Raw genomic sequence first — 18,731 nt, forward strand, 5'->3', positions numbered from 1 at the left:
GAGCTTTTTTAATTTGGACCACGTGTTTCAAGTTGTCGGGCTACATAAGAAAGAAGGCCTGCACACAGTACACTGATTGTCAAACGCATCGAAGCCAGCGATGTTCCTGCGACAGGCAGAACACTGAAATGCTCTTAATTTGCAAGCAACCTGTGTGTCCACCTGTTGCCCTTCATTCCACCCAAGCACAGTTTAGTGTTCAGCAGCACAGGCCCAAATTTCTAACTGAACGAATACGTTTCAGTCACACTCCCACTCAATTATCAATATTCACGGCACATGGGGGAAAAAAAAAACATGGACACAATCAAACAATATTTTCTTAAAAGGCTTCAATAATCCGGTTTAAGGCGGCAACATATGAAATAATCACTAAATCGCAACGTACTGTATTTATAATATACGGACGGGGCCAGCGCCGGTTCTGACAAGGCCACCAAAACTTGGCTTTGTGTCCGACCCTGATGCAAGTCAACTGACTGGCGCGATCAGGCCTGATTGCAGCAAAAACACAACTAATGCGATTGAAAACGATCATGAGAGATCGAGACAAACACGGTTGCACGAGCGTGTAACTGTGGCGCGGCGGCGTTCTCCACCCGCGTCACATGTCATCGGCCGGACGTAGAAAAATATGAAAAACAAGACTGGTCCCGCGATGTGAAATGAGGATTGCAAGCACAGATGTTGTGGTTGTTTCTGGAAGATAAACCTTAAAATCAACACGATAAAGTACATTTGTACACGTAAATGACATCTAAATGGATGTAATTCCACATTCTGTCGTTACGTTCGCATTCCAAAATGGACTACTGAACCCAAGTTTTTCTCAAATTTCTACATGCTTTTGAATTGTGATTTAATGAATTATTTTTGCTCCATGTACAGCACTTTGTATCCAACGGTGGTTGTTTCAAAGCGCTCTATAAATACAGTTGAGTTGTATGAGGGTGTGCACACTTGTGCTACCACATCATTTCATCTGGGTTATTTTGACTTCCCCTCTTAAAAAGATGCTTTTTTTTTTTTTAAGCTGCACAGGTTATCTGTAACATTAAGAGTGGACAAAAGTTTTGAGAAAACATCACGACAGCAAAGAGCAGCGTGACAGCTCACTGCTTCATGTGACCCCGCAGCACACTTGCTCCTCTTCCTGCCCAATCCCTCCCTCCCCGTGCTGGGGCCAAAAAGACTTTGGCGCGTCCAACTTGCATCATTTGCCACCGCCGCTCCACTCGTCTCAGGGATTTTTTTTTCCCGCGAGTCATTTGGAGCAGTTTTTCATTTTGTTGTTTTTTGATGGGAAAAGTGAGGCGTCTGGCTGTGTGAGAAATGGGGGACACGCAGTCCGCGTATGAGGAAGGCGAGCCGGGCCAGGATGCTGCAGAGTGCGGCGTTCAGGATGTCCAACACGCTGATGACGAGAAGGTACACTTTCAAATGTGTTCAAAATTTCCTCTGTACTGACTAAAAGTGGTGGCCAGAGAGGCGAATGGATTTGTGGTGGAGTACTCACTCCAATTGGAATCATTTCGCACAGTTCATTTGAGGACAAAAATCCTCAAGTTTCCTCAATTTTAATTAGCCCATGAAAACGTTACCGTAAAATTGTTTCAATTCTTTCTTGAGTGATAATTCTGTCCAAATCTGACAATGTTGCGCAACCCCCCCCCCCCCAAACAAACACACACACAAAAAAAAACATTTACCTCAAACATTTTGTGTGTCTGGGGGAACAAAAACACTGAAAGACGAAGGAAATTCATACAGATAGAGACAGCACGATGTCATTATTTACCTCGTCATTAAAAAGTATCAGGAATACTGATTTTGCTCTCACTTTGCATCGGCTCAACACATTACCGATTTGTTTTACTGTTTATTGTGCATGTTGAATTGCTCCATGTACAGCACTTTGTATGCAGCGATGGCTGTTTGAAAGTGCTCTATAAATACAGTTGACTTGACAATCAAAGTCATTTTTCTTTTCTTCTTTTATTCCTCCAATGGTTACATTTGCTATTATGTCGAAGAATTTTAACCTAGTTAGCCAGTAATATTTTAACGCCCCCAAAACCAAAAATAGTAACAGTATGAACTCCGTAATTACATCTGGATTAAGAGGTCAAATGACAGTTATTTACTTGCATTCCTTCACATGAAATTGGTTTTTGTGTTTGGATGCTGTGCTGAATTCTTTTGCGTATTTACTTTGAAATTCCTCATTCCTGTTCAAAATCACTGACATCGAGTAACGTCACGATGAGGACTGCAATTACAAGAAACAATTTTTCACTTTTGGAGGTTTTGTGCTTCATTTCGCAGCTTCTAAAAAACAAGGGGCAAATTGCTGAAAAACCAGGCACCTCATTCGTGGAAGTCAATGGTCGTCGTGAGGATGACACTAATGCCGAAGGTAGGCAGTAACCCACCTAAAAAGGAGTCCGACTAAACAAATAACTGACGTGGTTTAACGTGCCTTCCTTCCCTGCTATCATTTTTGAAGCTGACGGGCTGGAGATGCTGATCGAGAAGGAGTCAATCAAAGAAGCCAATAATGAAGAAGACATATCCTTCGACGTGACTGAGGTCGAAGCAAAACACGACATCAATGAGAGCTTGAAAACATTCCTCAGTAAAGTTGGTTTGAAATTTACATTGAAACGAGGCTTCAGAGTTCACGGCGGGAACCAAGAAGATGGCCCAGACGACTCCAAAAACACCGCTGACCAAATCCATGACGACAAAACCCAAGCGGACGCAGCACGCCAGAGTCAAAATGAGGATTCAAGTCGTCCGACCGAGGAAGGAGCAACCGTCCGAGAAGATTCCCAGAATGAGGCCGACCTCCCTGACGAAGAGTGGACACACCTCGACACTCCATCTGAACAGGATCTTTCGTCTCCCTCTTGCGCCAAAGAGGATGTGACTATGTCACCCATTCAAAGGTTTTTCACCACGGGAATCTTTGCCAGATTGGCGAAAAAGAGTATGTCCTTGAAAGACAAGACCACGACAAGAGAGCTTGTTCTACAGGAAGTCGGAGACACTGTGAAAGAAATGACACAAGACGAACAGGAAGACACAGAAATTATTGCCGTAACATTAGCAGATGGCGACCAGGAAGAAAATCCATCGGCGGACGTGAAAAGCGAGCCTGAAGCTCCCAAAGAGATCGAGGGTGTTCCGTCGAGTCCTCTGAAGAGGCTTCTTTTGGGCTCGAGTCTGATGATGTTGAAAAGGCAAAAAGATTTAAAACCGTCTGAGGGTGAAGATTGTAAACCGTCTAGCGATGATTCGGACCAGCTTTTTTCACCGACTGACATGGCAGAGAATGATAAAACACAAAGACCTGCACAACCTACAGAAACAACGGTGGCGGGGCAAGAGGAGAGCCCGTGGGCCGTCTTTATGAAACTGTTATCTCCCAAAAAGCGTGTGAACAGGTCCGCCTTGAACAATGATGATGTGCAAACCCCAAAGCCAAGCAAAGAAGAAGATGACACATTAGAGTGCAGGTTGGGTGATGGCAAAGATTCAGCTGTTTCCTGGGATGCCATTTTATGTGCAAGAATTCAGACACCGTTCGACTCTGATCACGAAACACCGACTGATGATGTTAATCCTGCAGAAGCAATAGAAAACTATGAGAACAATGCTGACGTTTTAGCATCTACCCCCAAGGAAGCCGCAAGTCCACCTGAAGGCGACGTAGAGTCAGCCTGGACCGTTTTCAAAAGACTGATGAGTCCCAAAAGGAAAGCCAAGCCTGCGGGAGAAAGGCAACGCAGGTCCGAACGTGACGGCCATCAAGAAAACACCCTTTCGACTCAAATTATGTCTGACAAATCTAAGTCTGTCTCAAATAAAGACCAACAAACACCTTTGTGTGAAGTGGATCAGGAGCTCGGTGCAAGTGACCTTAATTCTGAGATGCCAGCTGCTGTTCCCTTGTCCAATCATGACACTGTTGAGACAGAACCAAAAGAGAGTGTTGTAGAGAGGGAGCCAGCCACAAAAACAGAGGCTGATCTCAACCAAGACATCGTTCCTGAGGTGACAGAGGCAGCCCAATTGTTGGATAATCTGCAGACTGAAGGAAACGAGGCCACAAATGAAGACCTGGCCAACCTCGCAGAGTTCAATGGAAACGCACTGAGCGACATTCCTGAGGAAGGTGAGTTCACGGAGAGCACCAAAGCAGACAATCTGATCGAGAGCACCTCAGAGGCCGTCACCGCACCATCATATCCTGTGGACATGAGCCTGGCCGAGGATAGCGAGAGGATATCTGGGCTCTCCCAACGGTCAGAACAAACAACATCGGGTGCTACCACACCGGTTGTGGCAGATTCCCAAGTCACGGTAACGAAAGAGCTTATGCAGCAGGTTGTTGAGAGCATCTCCACTATGCCGGTGGCAGATTCGTTGTGTTCAGACAAAATGGTTAGTTCTGTCTCACGTGACGCACTTGAAACATTTGCGGGGGATTCACAACGACATGAAGTCCAAAAATTAAAGGCACCCATCACCAGGACAGATCTGGTTGTAAATGAAATGGAAGCTGCGATGGATGGAACTGAGTTATCCGAAGTAAAAAAAATCACGGAAATAACTCCAATTCCTACTGAGGAGCTGAACCTTAAGGAAATCACACCTCCCATTCCTCCCGAGGAGCTGGCTACCCAGGAAATTGCGGCAACAATTTCTACAGAGGAGCTCGACACCAAGGAAGTCGCAATTCCCATTGCTACCAAGGAGCTTGACAATGAGGAAATGGCACCTCAAATTCTTACCGAAGAGCTCGACATCAAGGAAATCAAATCTCTCATTCCTATCAAAGAACTCAGCATCCAGGAAATTACACCTCCATTTTCACAGAAACTTGACGCCCTGGAAATCAAAACTACAGAGAAGGTTGACACCAAGGAAATCAAAACCACTTCTACAGATAAGCATGATACTGACAAAATTTTACCTTCCATTGCTACAAAGGAGCTTGACACTCAAGAAATCACAACTCACACTCCAATCGAGGACCTCGACATCAAGGAAATCACAACTGCCATTCTTGCCAAGGAGCTTGAAGCTCAAGAAATTACACCTCCAATTCCTACTGAGGAACTTGACACCAAGGAAATCAAAACCCTAATTCATACCAAGGAGCTCCATACTGAAGAAATCACTCCTACTTGTACCGAGCCTGAAAAAAACACACCTTCCATTCCTATCAAGGAACTCGACATTGATGAAATCAAGCTTCCCATTCCTACAGAAGGGCTCAACGTGGAGGAAATTATACCTACAATGACTACCTGGACAATCAGTACCCTAATTCAAACTGAGGAGCTTAACACAAAGGAAATCACATGTCCCGTTCTTCCAGAAGAACTAGACGCCCAAGTAATTACAGCTCCAATTTCTACAGAGAAGTCTGAAACCGAGGAAATCAAGACCCAAATAACTACAGAAGAGTTTGAGGTTGAAGAAATCACACCTGCTCCTTGTACTGAGGAGCTGGACACTGATACGCCGATTACTACTGAGAAAATCAGAACCCCAATTCAGACCGATGAGCTTAACACAAAGGAAATCACACCTCCCATTCTTCAAGAGGACCTTGACACCCAGGGAGTGGCACCTCCCATTCCTACTGAGGAGCTGAACCTCAAGGAAAGCACAACGGCCATTTGTGACAAGGAGCTTGAAACTCAGGAAATTACAGCTCCAATTCCTGCAGAGGAGCTTGACACCAAGGAAATCCAAACCAAAATTCTTACCGAGGAGTTCGACATCACACCACGTGACACTGAAGAAATGACCCCATCCATTCCTACCAAGGAACTCGAGATCGAGGAAATCAAATCTCCCGTTCCTACAGAAGGGCTCGACACAGATACTTCAACTACTACTGGGAATATCAGAACCCCAATTCAGACAAAGGAAATCACACCTCTCGTTCTTAAAGAGGAGTTTGACACCCAGGAAAGGGCACGTCCCATACCTACCGAGGAGCTCGACACCCAGGAAATGACACCTCCAATTCCTTCAGTGGAGCTTGACATGGAGGAAATCTCAACTCCCAGTCCTATCAAGGTGCAAGAGACAGAGGAAATGACACCTCTGTTACCTACAGAGACACCGAACACCGAGGAAATAACTCCCCCAGTTTATTCAGAAGATTTGCACAGCAATGATATTACAAGTGCCATTCCGACCGAGGAGCTTGCCACAGAGGATATCAGAGCTCCTACTCCTACAAAGGAGTATGACACAGAGGAGATCACGTCTCCCATTCCTATCAAGGGGCTCAAAATGGAGAAAATCCATACTCCATTTCTCACTGAGGAGCTCGACACCAACAAAATCACAACTCTCATTCCTGCAGCGGGGCTCAACGCAGAGGAATTTACACCGCAACTCCCTATCCATGAACTTCACACCAAGGAAATAACACTTCTCATTTCGACCCAAGAGACTGAGACAGAGACAAGTATGCCTTTAATTCCGACTGACAAGTCTGACACCGAGGAAATGACACCTTTCATTCCGACCATGGAGCTCAACTTGGAGGCATGTGCACCTCCAATTCCAACCGAGGACTTTGAATCCAAGGAAAGCAGTTCTCTCGTTCTTACCGAGGAAGTTGACACTACAATAGCTACTGAGGAAATGTTTCACTCTGAGAATATCATAACTCAAGTTGATACTGAGGAGCTTGACACAGAGGAACTAACCACAGATGAAACAAAAGAAACCAACCTTTCCAAGTCAGACGACAACGTCAATGAATTAGACAGCATCGATGAAATCCATGAATTTGTGGACCGCCTCACAGATGTAAACCAAGGCGAGCCTTCAGAGCAGTTGTCCGAAAGCAAAGATGTTGGTGCAGAAGATGATCTAGAAGATTTGGCAACCAATCAAGGTGAAAACAAAGCCTCCGAAGTGGACAGTCAACAACCCGTATCTATGGCAGAACATGAACGTAGAGATGGAGGCAAGAGATATTTGGTGGAATCTGCCAAACAACCTCAGGTCGAGGATCACATTCCTGTTGTGGATGAGTTGCAAAGGTTAAGTGACACACTAGACAACACAACAAATTTACATGAAGGTGTTACAGCAGAATCAATAATTGATGCACCAGAACCAGAAACAATTGATCATACCGACCATAAGGAAACAAGCGCAAAGCAAAACACTTTACAGGCAGCCACAATGCATTTGGAGGAACAAAACGTCAAAGTAACATCACAAAACCTTCCCGCGATCGATATGGAGCCCACAACAGATATTTTATCTGAACCCATCTTAAATTTTGTTGATATTTCAGGAGCACAGACAGAAGCACTGGCTTTGCAACAACATAGTGTTCAATTTGACAAAGATAAAATGCTTTCCGAGAAGGTTGTGAGTGAACTCAAAGAGATGACTGAGCTCCTAACTGATATTAGTATAGAACCAGAAAACAAAGATGTCGCAAAGGAGCCCGTGGAGACATCCGCAGATGAAATAGAAGCTGTACAAGCAACATCGCTCGTATCAGATAAAGCAGAAGCAGACAACAAGACAATTGCGGGACTGCCTCAGGACAAAGCAATGGTTGGACCTGAAATTAAATCTATTCAGGAACAAAAAGTATTAGTAGCAACACCGAAAACACAGTTTGAATCGGATAGAGCTGACGTCCAACACGATGAACTCAAAGAAGACATTCATGGAGAAGACCAACCAGGGGAAGAAGTGAAAGACGACAACGTGCCTCTGCCGGAAACTGACGCTGAGGAAACAGCAAAAGACCAAAACACTATAAACGACACTCAAATTAAAATCGTACAAGAAGACAAAGACATAGAAGGAAGAGACCTGTCAGTTAAAGCGGAAGACATATCAGAAAGTATACTTGCACAAGAAGCCCTGATTGCTGAAGCGAAATACAGACCTGCGCCTCTCACCGAGGATGAACTAGTAAGCGCAGACCAGCAGGCCAAATCTGACCTTAGTCCTGAACGGGAAGTAGTACAAGAAACATGTGCAAAATCAGATGACCACAAAGAAGTAAGAGAAGGCACCCATCCAATAAAAAACATGACAGAAGAATGCGGGGAGGAGATGGCGCCGCAGCTTCAAACCATTATTGAGTCAGCAAAAGATGATGAGGTGGCAGTGGGTGCATCTGAAATTGAACGAGGGAAAGAAATAGAGGAAACACAATCCAAACAATCAATCCAAACCAACTCGGTTGTGGCAGAAGAAACCATCAATGCAGAAATACAGATAACAGAAGAACTCAAAGAGGAGACAATGCGGTTGACTGAAGTTCAAGCAGAGAGTAACCAGAAAGCAGTGGATGTAATCAAAACAGAACCGAATGCAGACCAAGTTATGGCAGAAGAGGGAAAGGCAACAACGGAAGATATTGCTGACGAGAGAAAAGTTTCAATTGAAGTTAAAGAGGAGGCGGTTGCGCTAACTGAAATGAATGTGGACCCACAGGAAAAAGACGACGAAACAGTGAATGAAACGGACAACATAAAAATGTCTGAAGTCTTAGCATCAGAAGAAGCCAATGTGGAATTACTTCAGTCTGAAGAAACAACAGAAGGTATTCTGGTAGAGGAGAGCCTCCCAGGCGAACTCAAGGAGGGTGCAGAGCCAATGTCTGAATTAACTCTACAGCCAGGGAACACAAACATGAAGCAAGTAACCATTTTGACAGAGGGTACTCTGGCGAAGAAAAGTAACGATAACCAGAATGAAGCAATGAAATACAGTGCTGAAACAGAAGCACTGCTAACTGTAAGGGAGGAGGTCCAAGAGCCGGAAGAAGTTCCTCCAGTTGAGACAGAAACAGTGGAGGGGGTGGCTATGTCTGGACTGGTGATCACTCAACAAAGCATCACTCGAGCATTTTCAAAGGAAACATTGGAAGAGGAAATTCCAAAACCAGAAACGGAGAGAGAAATTGTTTCGGAAGTAGATCAAACCAAGCCTCCACCGGATCAGGCTTTAGATAAGCAGAATAATTTGGAACCAGAGATCACAGCTGATGACCGACTGCAAGATGCTAAAGAGGGAGAGGAAGATGGCACACTACAAGTCACAGAAGCACATATATGCTTACACCAGGAGGAAAAAAATTGCGACCAGAGTCTTGAAAATGTCATTTTTGAAGAAATCCCTGACGTTTGTGGAACTCTTGCAGACAAAGTCAAACTTGAGGCACGTGCAAGTGATGTGGAAAACAGAACTACGGGAGAAAACTGTGATCTACCAAATGTAGAGGCGACAATTGCTACACACGAGTATGCTCTGGTGACTCAAATGACCATGTGCCGTTTTAAAGAAGTCTCAACTGCACTACCTGATCTGATTAGGACACCATCTTGCAAGCAAGAACCCCTCATGGGATCTTTAGTCCCAGAATCCACAGAAACTGCTGTGAATGAATCACCAATGATGACTGATGACTTGGCAGAGATGGCACGGATCAGCAATGAGGCTGTGATGATGTATGCGCCAGCAACAGTGATGGAGGCCAACCACAGCATTCAAGTACAAGTAGTCCAAATGAATACCACAAAGGCAGAGAGGAGCTTGGATGAGATGTCAGAGATTGGGATAAGAGAAAAAGCAGTCATAGACATTGGTAACAGAAATATTGAAGGGGATGAATTTCTCTCCGCAACCTTGGGTGTTGAGGACGTCATGCATGAGCACTATGCAGTGATGTGTCATGAGATCGTTCCACATGTAAAGGAGAACCAACTTGAGACCTTGGGGCAAACAGTCTTAAAAGAAGCAAGAGACGTTGAACTTGGGAAAATTGATGATAATACGGAATTAATAGACAGGGAGCATGCTTGCATAAGTGAGACTTTGGCAGAGGAATTACATGAAGAAGCTACCCCACAATGTTTAGAGGTCCCCCAATTTCAAGAGCGTTTGGAGGAAAAAGAAGACAGCATTTGGGCCCTGCAAGCAGAGGAGTCAATGGCAGCAACTGATAAAGCTGGTAAGGCACCGGTAGCAAAAGAGGAACCCTGTACCTCAAAAGATAGTCATAAAGACCCAGAGCCAACCAAGGAAGGTCATAAAACCTTTGTAGCGCAATCTTCCTTCCACCAGATGGAGCCGGCTGACAGTCAAAAAGAAAAAAATCCAACTGAGAAAGGAGTTCAGCCACAGGAAGCTCTATCCCAAACAGATCTAGGAGAGTACCAAGACATAATGACAAATGAGCAGGATTTGCAGATCCCAAAGGTAGAAGAACCACTATCCCAAAGAGATACAGAAGAACCACTGTCCCTACTAGACCCCCTTGCTTCTCTTAAAACAACAGAGCAAAGTGAGGTTAGTGTGCAGGCCATTCTGGCACTGGATTCAGTAGTTTCAGTGGACAACCATAAGCAGACAGGGATACCTGAGGAAAATGTTAAGGTACAACAAACTGTAAAGCCCTCCTTCCCAGAAGAGCCAGATGGGATACAAAATTCTGCAGCACTGACCAAGAAGAATTGTCAGAAGCCAAAAACAGAGGAGCCAGTATTCAAAAAAGAGTCTACTGAAGATCAGAAACAGACGGACCTACTAGAAATACTTGTTCAGGCAAGCAAAAACCAAGAGCCCCTAACTCAAAAAGAGTCCACCGATAGCCAGAAACAAGTGGAGGTAACAAAAGAGCATGAGCGGGCGAAAGATATCCAAGTGCCATCACCTCAAAAAGAGTCCATTAAGATCCAGAAACAGACGGAACTGCAAGACAAATATTGTCAGCCAAGTGAAACACAAGAACCCATACTCCTAAAACAGTCAACTGAGACCCAGAAACATATGGCGCTAACAGAGGAGTGTGACCAGGCAAGAGATATCCAAGTGCCATTACCCCAAAACGAGCCCACTGAGACCCAGAAGCATACGGAGCTATTGGGGAAACAGCTTCAGGCAATTGAAAACCAGGAGCTCCTGCCAGAAACTGAGTCCACTGAGATACAGAAACAGACGGAGCTACAAGAACAATGTTTTCAGGCAAGGGAAACACAAGACACCATTTCCCAAAAAGAGTCATGTGAGAGCCAGAAACATATGGAGCTATTAGAAGAGCATAGGCAGGCAATAGAAAACCAAGTGCCATCACCCCAAAAAGAGCCGAGTGAGATCCAGAAACGGATGGAGCTACAAGAGAAGCATGTTGAAGCAAGCGAAAACCAAGAGCCTCTGCATCAAACAGAGTCATCCGAGATCCAGCAACAGACAGAGCTACAAGAGAAATATTTTCAGGCAAGTAAAACACAAGCACCCATAGCCCAAAAAGAGTCAACAGAGACACAGATGGAGGTAACAGAAGAGCATGAGCAGGTGAAAGATATCCAAGTGCCATCACCTCAAAAAGAGTCCATTGAGATCCAGAAACAGACAGAGCTCCAAGATAAATATTTTCAGGCAAGTGAAACGCAAGGGCCCATTTCCCAAAAAGAGTACCGGTACACAGAGACCCAGAAGCAGATGGGGCTAACAGAAGAGCACAAGCAGGCAAGAGATATCCAAGTGGCATCACTCCAAAAGGAGTCCACTGAGACCCAGAAAGAGACAGAGCTCAAAGAGAAACTTGTTCAAGCAGGCGAAAACCTAGAGCCTCTGCCCCAAAAAGAGTCCACCGAGATCCAGCAACAGATGGAGCTACAAGATAAATATTTTCAGTCAAGTGAAACGCAAGAGCCCATAGCCCAAAACGAGTCAACTGAGACCCAGAAACAGATGGAGCTACAAGACAAATTTGTTCAAGCAAGCGAAAATGAAAAGCCCCTGCCTCAAAAAGAGTACACAGAGACCCAGAAACGGATGGGCCTAATAGAAGAGCTCGAGCATGCACGAGATATCCAAGTGGCATCACTCCAAAAGGAGTCCACTGAGATCCAGAAAGAGACGGAACTAAAAGAGAAACTTGTTGAAGCCAGCGAAAACCAAGAACCTCTGCCTCAAAAAGAGTCCTCTGAGATCCAGCAACAGATGGAGCTAAAAGACAAACTTATTCAAGCAAGCGAAAACCAAGAGCCTCTGCCTCAAAAAATGTCCACCAAGATCCAGCAACAGATGGAGCTTCAAGAGAAATATTTTCAGGCAAGTGAGACACAAGAGCCCATAGCCCAAAAAGAGTCAAATGAGCCCCAGAAACAGATGAAGCTAACAGAAGAGCACGAGCAAGCAAGAGATGTCCAAGTGCCATCACCCAAAAAAGAGTCCACTGAGAACCAGAAACAGGCGGAGCTGTTGGAGAAATTTGTTCAAACAAGAGAAAGCCAAGATTCTATACCCCAAAAAGAGTCCACCAAGACCCAGAAACAGACAGAGCAAACTAAGGAGGCTCCAGAAAAGGAAATGGTCTCATTACCAACAGAGCCTGTCAACGGACAAAAACAGGCAGTTAGGATTGAAGAGACCTCCAAACTGGTGCATGAATTGAAATCCACTGACATGTCAGTGACCACGGGATCTTCAGTCCATTTGGATTCTGGGTTCCTAACAGTTGAGACAGAAGGAGCAGCCGAGGAAATCTTACCAATGTTAACAGTAAAAGTTATAGAGGAAATTCAATCAGCAGAGAGCATAGAACCAGTCGAAAAATATGTAGCCACAGCGAAGGAAACACCAAACGTACAGACAAGTGAAACATTACAAACTGCAGAGAGACCAGAAACCGAGGCCCCCATAAAAGAAGCAGAGGACGACCAGGACATATGGATGGACGCAAAGGAAGAAATCGAAATTCCTGGGGAAACAAACGTGCTGTCGCCTCAAGATGCCAGCCCACGGCATGACCTCAACCGACCAACAAAAACGGTGCATGAAGCGGAGTCCGAGCCGATGACAGACACCGACTCCGGGGCTGAAAGTGAGAGCGAAGGCGATAATTTTGCCATTGCATTCGACAATTCTAAATTGGAAAGTGCAGCAGTAATGGAGTGAGATTAGGCGGGTATGTTTCTGTTTATTCTCTTCTATTAAATATTTTGCATCCTCATGAAAATACTCGACCGTGTTGTTGTTTTTTCCCTTATTTCAAGGTTGCTTCGATAGCCAGAAAATCACAGCGGAGGAGGATACCCTGATGATCGCTGGTGATTTGCGGCCTGATTTGGATTACAGTACTCATCGCATCATCAATATTATTATTATTAGATGCCATTTAAAACATGAATTGCAAAGTGACAAGAGATTACGGATGGTGGCGATTTATTAAGACACTTGCATTGTATATTCCCTATATTACACTCGAACAAGAAAAAGTGAGAATAAGAGCACAGATACTGACCATATTGACCCTTTTTATTGGGGGGGGGGGGGGGGTTGCACACAGTTGAATGTGTTTATCATGATTCCAAATAGGAACAGCCCTGCGCTCTCTCCACACTTTTCTTGTTTGTATAAGCTACATCGATATGCCGTGAGACAAGTGCTGATGCCACAAATGGTGGTTATGCAACAAAAGAATGAAAGGAAATAAGTCCAGTCATCTGTAAATGTGTTTTTTTTCTGTGAGAAAGCAAGGCCTGACAGTCATTGTTTACAGGAGTTCCGTGAATTGTGTAGATTGGCGCGGTACTCCCACGCGGCGTCTTTTTCACACCTGAGCCAGCCATTGCGAAGCCAGAATAGCTCACAAGTGCAGCTGTTGGCTGCGCACAAGGTCGCGGAGCGTACCCGAACGCAGTACGTGTATGTCTGAAGACTCTCCCCGCCACTCAGAAGATCATTCTCACCACTTCAAACAACACCTACGACAAAAAGAAACAAGATGGGAGCGGAGCTGTCGCGTGTCCCGTCTGCGCACACGACGCGCGGCGGCCGCTCACTTCAATGGTGATGAGGATGACGATCATCCACTCCAGCCGCAGGCTGTGCTTCTCGCTCAGGTGGCTCCTCATCAGGTCCGTCAGCTGAGTGCAGTGCTCCAGCTTCTCGTTCACAACCTGCGGAGCGGCGGCCAGCGACATCGCGCCGAGTGAGCGCGAGCGCAATTGCAATGATCCGGATTTGTGTTTTTTTCCGGTCACCTTGACCCTGCGGTTGATGCTGAGGAACTGGCAGGTCTTGTCGTAGATCTTCTCCAGGTTCTCTCGGTCCCAGTAAAAGTCGGGCGTGAGCAGCAGGTCGGAGCTCAGGTTGATGCAATGTCTGGCGACGGCAACGGCGGCATTTCAACCGACACTTTCCATATACCGGACCCATCACTCCAAGCCATCCACGTAATACAGTTTGCATTTTTTATTTGTTTTTGTCCAACTATCAATTACTTAAAAAAAGATGTAAATAATAGAAAGATTATTATGCAATCAGTGTTTTCTAATTAATTTCAAAAAGCTACGAGAACCCGGTTGAGGAATGGATCATTTTTATACAAGCTCACATAAATGTTAGAAAATGTTTTAATAAAAGTAAAAAAATACACTTTTTTTTTTACAATTTGCATCCTTTTCATTGACTTAAAAAAGCGATTGAAAACATTCAAATAAATGTAAATTTATATCGATAATAAATTGAAGAAATGTTATAACTTAGTGCCACAACTAAAATCTGTATATTTAAATAAAACCGCCATTATCTAATTAATGCATTAATTTATTTTCCATTGAATACGCTTTTGAAAAATCAGCATCAGAATCATCGCTAGTGGCCAAGGATGTAAACCACACAAGAAGCGGGTTGAAATCTTCCACATTGGCATCAAGATTTCAAATGCATCTAATTTGGAAGTTTTATTTGATCACTTCTCGCCGTTGTCTCCCCTTAAAATGTCATTTTCAAACTGTGCCTGCAAGGAGCCTCGAAAGTGCGTGCGTGTGACTTGCGGAGTGCCTGACGGCGTTTGACCTCAACGTGAAGAGCTCGCCGATCTTCTGCATCACCTCCGCTGACGACAACTTGACTCTTGTGCCCGACTTGAGCGTCTGGGGGAGGAAAAAAAACAACAACAACAAAAAAAAGGAGGTGCTTGACTGCTGCCACAACACACCTCCCCTCACACCAGGCGGCTTGAAGGTGTGCGACGCGTACCTCGGGGATTGACTGAATTGACTCCACAAAGTTATCCAGCGACACCTCCCATATGGCCAACTTCACTGGGGCAACCAAGTGACACAAACAGACAAAGAGAGCACATGTTCAACACCACTTACTCAAACCAAAAAATACGTTTTTGGTGTTTGTTTGTTTGTTTTTTCAATGGAAAAAAACATTACCGTATTTTCCACACTAAAAGGCGCACTGGATTATGAGGCGCACCTTCAATGAATGGCCTATTTTGTAATTTTTTTCCTATATTGGACGCACGGCTTTATAAGACGCAATCTACAATGCATCCACTAGATGGAGCTACGCTCAAGGAAATGCCAACAGAACACTACACTACACCCTGATTTATAGAGTATATTATAGAGTTATAACATCGACTCTCTTGCCGCTGCTCTATTTCCGTGTTCAACTGCGAAACCGATCGCCTTAAGTTTGAAATCTGCGTTGGAAGCATGTCTCTAGCAAGGAGCCATTTTGGGGTCGAAATATTACCGTAATGATCATACACAAGGCGCATCGGATTTTAGGGCGCGCAGTGAGCTTTGAAGAAAATGGAAGGCTTTTTAGGTGCGCCTTTTAGTGCGGAAAATATGGTAAGAAAGGGCTGCGCGCAGCTCCTCAGTAAGTATCAAGGCTGTGGGAATGATTTCAATTTGATTTGGCGGGTGGCGTACGGCGCCACGTCTCACCTGACAAACACAAAGCGTTGGAAAAGGCAAACTTCTCCAGAACGGCGTCGTGCTCCTCCGAGTGCTTGCTCAAAATAAAGTTGCCATGCTCCAGTTTTGTGTTTCCCCTGCGTGGAGCCAGCCGTAACGATCACAAACTGGGGGGGTGGGGTGGGAAACTCAACAAAACGATTTCAATACGATGTGGATTCACTCACTCGCCATACATGTAGTTGATCTCTTCGTTTTCCCAGTGGACCAGCGCAACCTCGTACGGCTGACTCTCGTGACGCTCCAATACCCTCAGCACCTTCTTCAGCTGATAATCAAAAAAGTTTGGGCGTACGTATTATCGGCAGCAGGATGAGGGTTGCTAAAATTGGGAGATTTTTCATTTAGTCATTTCTTTGATTTGCTTGAGTGACAAAGCAGACTGCTAAACACTATTTTGAGGGAAAAAAAAACAACTCAACACTATAATACTAAAATGGTCCTCAAGATTTCTGTCAAGTTTTGCCAAATTTGCTTCATTTAACGACATTAGACCATAAAATATTTTACATTGAAAAAAAAAAAAAGTTAATATAGTTTGAATGTGAGATGCAGCCGGCGTTTGAATCAAAACAAAAGACCGAGATGTGATACTGACTTTTTTTTGTGTGTATGTGTGTACACATCTGGCATGAATGACAGAAAATATGAGATGGTGTTTTCATTACCATTTTCTCTTCCACGTTCCAGAAAACCACGGAGCCTTCCCTGACAATTGTAAAATGGACATACATGAAAAAAGAGGGAGAGAAAAACATTTGTATGCAAAAATATATTTCAATAACATTTCCATTTGTCCTCCTCAATGGCAAAAGTTTGAGTGCCTCCCAAAAAAATAAAAAATAAATAAAATAAATGCAACAGTGATGAAAATAAATGTGGCGAGTCCACCTGAAGAAGAAGATGAAAGAGCTGTCGTCTGTTTTGGCGCTCGCGTCCGAACGGATCACCAGCACATTGGAGGCATCTGAAATGTGACATCCCCCCCCCAGACGACAAGTGAAGGAAGATAAAAACAATTTTAACTTTGGAGGTTTTTAAATAGTCTACTTAAATCTGTGCAATTTTTTTTCCGGCGATGACGGTAATGTTTCAAGCTGCGCAATCATTCAGGGCTTTTTGGGGGTGGGGGGGGGGGTTGCAGTTTGTATGCAGGCCCCCAAGTGCGGTCTTACCTCGAGGGAACTCCACTTCATGGAAGCCGTGCTGCGTCAGGTCAACGCTGAGAGTCGGTAGATTGTACTGGTCTGCTGTTGCGAAGGCTATACATTGCATCATGTCCTGGGTAAGCAACCACACAAGAATGCTAACACACACATGCACACACGAGCGGAATGAACAAAGTCATGCAAGTCTGACTCACCATGTCCTGATTTAGGAAAGGCTGATTAGCTCTGGAGGGTTGTTTGGTTCTGGGCCCTTTTGGAACTCTTTTCCCAGGTGCTATCACTGGTTTCAAGGTGGGTTTTAAAACAGACTTGACCAGATTTGATGCGTACAAACGCTTCTGATTGCTCCTGTGTTGAAAATCCATTGAAAAAATGCAGCCCGGCCTTTGGAATCCACTGAACGCAGGTGACAAAAAGTGGCTTGGAGGTTCTGGCTTGAGCAGAGGTGCGTTGAAGGACCTCGTCGTCTGGAGAGCAGAGGAGCATGGCTGAGTCCCGAATTTAATCTCAAACTTGGGTGCTTGAGTCGGATGAAAAGGAAACGCTGAGGTAACAAAGTTCCTGGCAGCTCCCAGTTTATCCCACCAAGTCCGCAGAAGCATGTTTTGTTTTTCTCCTCCGGCCGCTTGCTCACACACTACATGGGAATACAAATGCATTTATTTCAATACAGAATGTAAATCAAATTAAATTCTATGAAAAAACTAAATCAACAAAAACAATTAAAATAAAGAACATCAACAAACAAGACCACCATTTTTAAAAATCATAAATAATGCGTAAGATGGTCATTAAGAGGGAGGGGGTACATTTTAGAGATGCTGAAGAGCTATTTGGTATTTTAAATAGAATTTTGGATCCACTCTTGCTACAGCTAGAGTCACATTTCGTCTCAGGATAATAACAAATTGCACAAGTGCATGTTTCCGTATTTCATTCATTGATCATTTGAAACTTGATGGAGGAGCACAGAAAATGTCCCCCAATGACGGACTGGCCCACTGAGCAGCAAACCGGTGAGCAAGGCGTGACAATTAAATGAAACGCTTGAAATACAAACGGTGGTCGGCTCGCTACCTGTATTACGCGGCTAGCAGCAAATGGCTCGCCGAGCAGCAATTGGCTCGCTTGACGAGGAAATCATGACGAACTGTCGTCACCAAACGACGTTTACGCGTTCAAACGTAAACGTTCAAAATGAACAAAACTCCCGCTGTCAAACTTGACCATCTGGGAACGACGTGTTGGGGTGTCAATAAAGTTTTTATTCGAGGTTACTTCCTATTATAGCCTTAAAGTGTAACCCCGATTCCTAGCTCGCAGGTGCAAGTGTAACCCAAGGCTAAAACACAAATTAACAGTAGTTTTTCTTTAGTCACGGAATACCCCCCCCCCCCCCAAAAGTCACATTATAAAAATTTATATTCTGTCATGTTTTGTCTGGACGTGACAAGCAACGTAGCATGTATTATAGTCGAGCGCGTAGTGAATAATACCACAAACTTTCATTGGCATCAATTGACATTTTCTCCACTTCACAGTCTATTGATGTATTAGTTTGTCTTGAGTCATATTGGTTTGCAGTTCAATTAATGTCTACGTAAGCAGGATGAATGCCGCAAAGTCAGCCCGTAGCTAAGGAAGCCTTTCAGTCCGAACACGGGGCGGCAGACACATATATATATATGCCCTTGAGTTCGTTTTCTTACTTTTGTATTGAGTGCAAAACTAAATGAGAAAATATATATATATATTTTCAATATTTGAG

General features: G+C 44.3%; 2 protein-coding genes across 2 annotated transcripts; one reads left to right on the forward strand and one right to left on the reverse strand.

Moving 5' to 3' along the window:
• Positions 1 to 1,332: 1,332 nt before the first annotated feature.
• On the forward strand, positions 1,333 to 13,216 carry akap12a (A kinase (PRKA) anchor protein 12a). The gene is made up of 5 exons (XM_086127811.1): positions 1,333 to 1,428; positions 2,326 to 2,416; positions 2,507 to 9,874; positions 9,962 to 12,979; positions 13,068 to 13,216. Exons 1-4 carry the CDS (start codon positions 1,333 to 1,335, stop codon positions 12,967 to 12,969), a joined length of 10,563 nt encoding a protein of 3,520 aa, XP_085983937.1. The 3' UTR covers positions 12,970 to 12,979; positions 13,068 to 13,216.
• Positions 13,217 to 13,219: 3 nt separating this feature from the next.
• Positions 13,220 to 18,591, reverse strand: rmnd1 (required for meiotic nuclear division 1 homolog). Its single transcript, XM_086126942.1, has 12 exons — positions 18,041 to 18,591; positions 17,158 to 17,600; positions 16,970 to 17,075; positions 16,686 to 16,761; positions 16,463 to 16,502; positions 15,962 to 16,062; positions 15,765 to 15,871; positions 15,058 to 15,122; positions 14,875 to 14,951; positions 14,058 to 14,178; positions 13,857 to 13,973; positions 13,220 to 13,778 (listed from the first exon to the last, which is right to left on the reverse strand). Exons 2-12 carry the CDS (start codon positions 17,563 to 17,565, stop codon positions 13,746 to 13,748), a joined length of 1,251 nt encoding a protein of 416 aa, XP_085983068.1. The 5' UTR covers positions 17,566 to 17,600; positions 18,041 to 18,591; the 3' UTR covers positions 13,220 to 13,745.
• Between the last annotated feature and the right edge of the window lie 140 nt (positions 18,592 to 18,731).

Source organism: Hippocampus guttulatus, chromosome 13, assembly GCF_054856545.1.
Source record: "Hippocampus guttulatus isolate MCC_2025c chromosome 13, RoL_Hgut_1.0, whole genome shotgun sequence".
In the NCBI taxonomy this organism is placed as follows: domain Eukaryota; kingdom Metazoa; phylum Chordata; class Actinopteri; order Syngnathiformes; family Syngnathidae; genus Hippocampus; species Hippocampus guttulatus.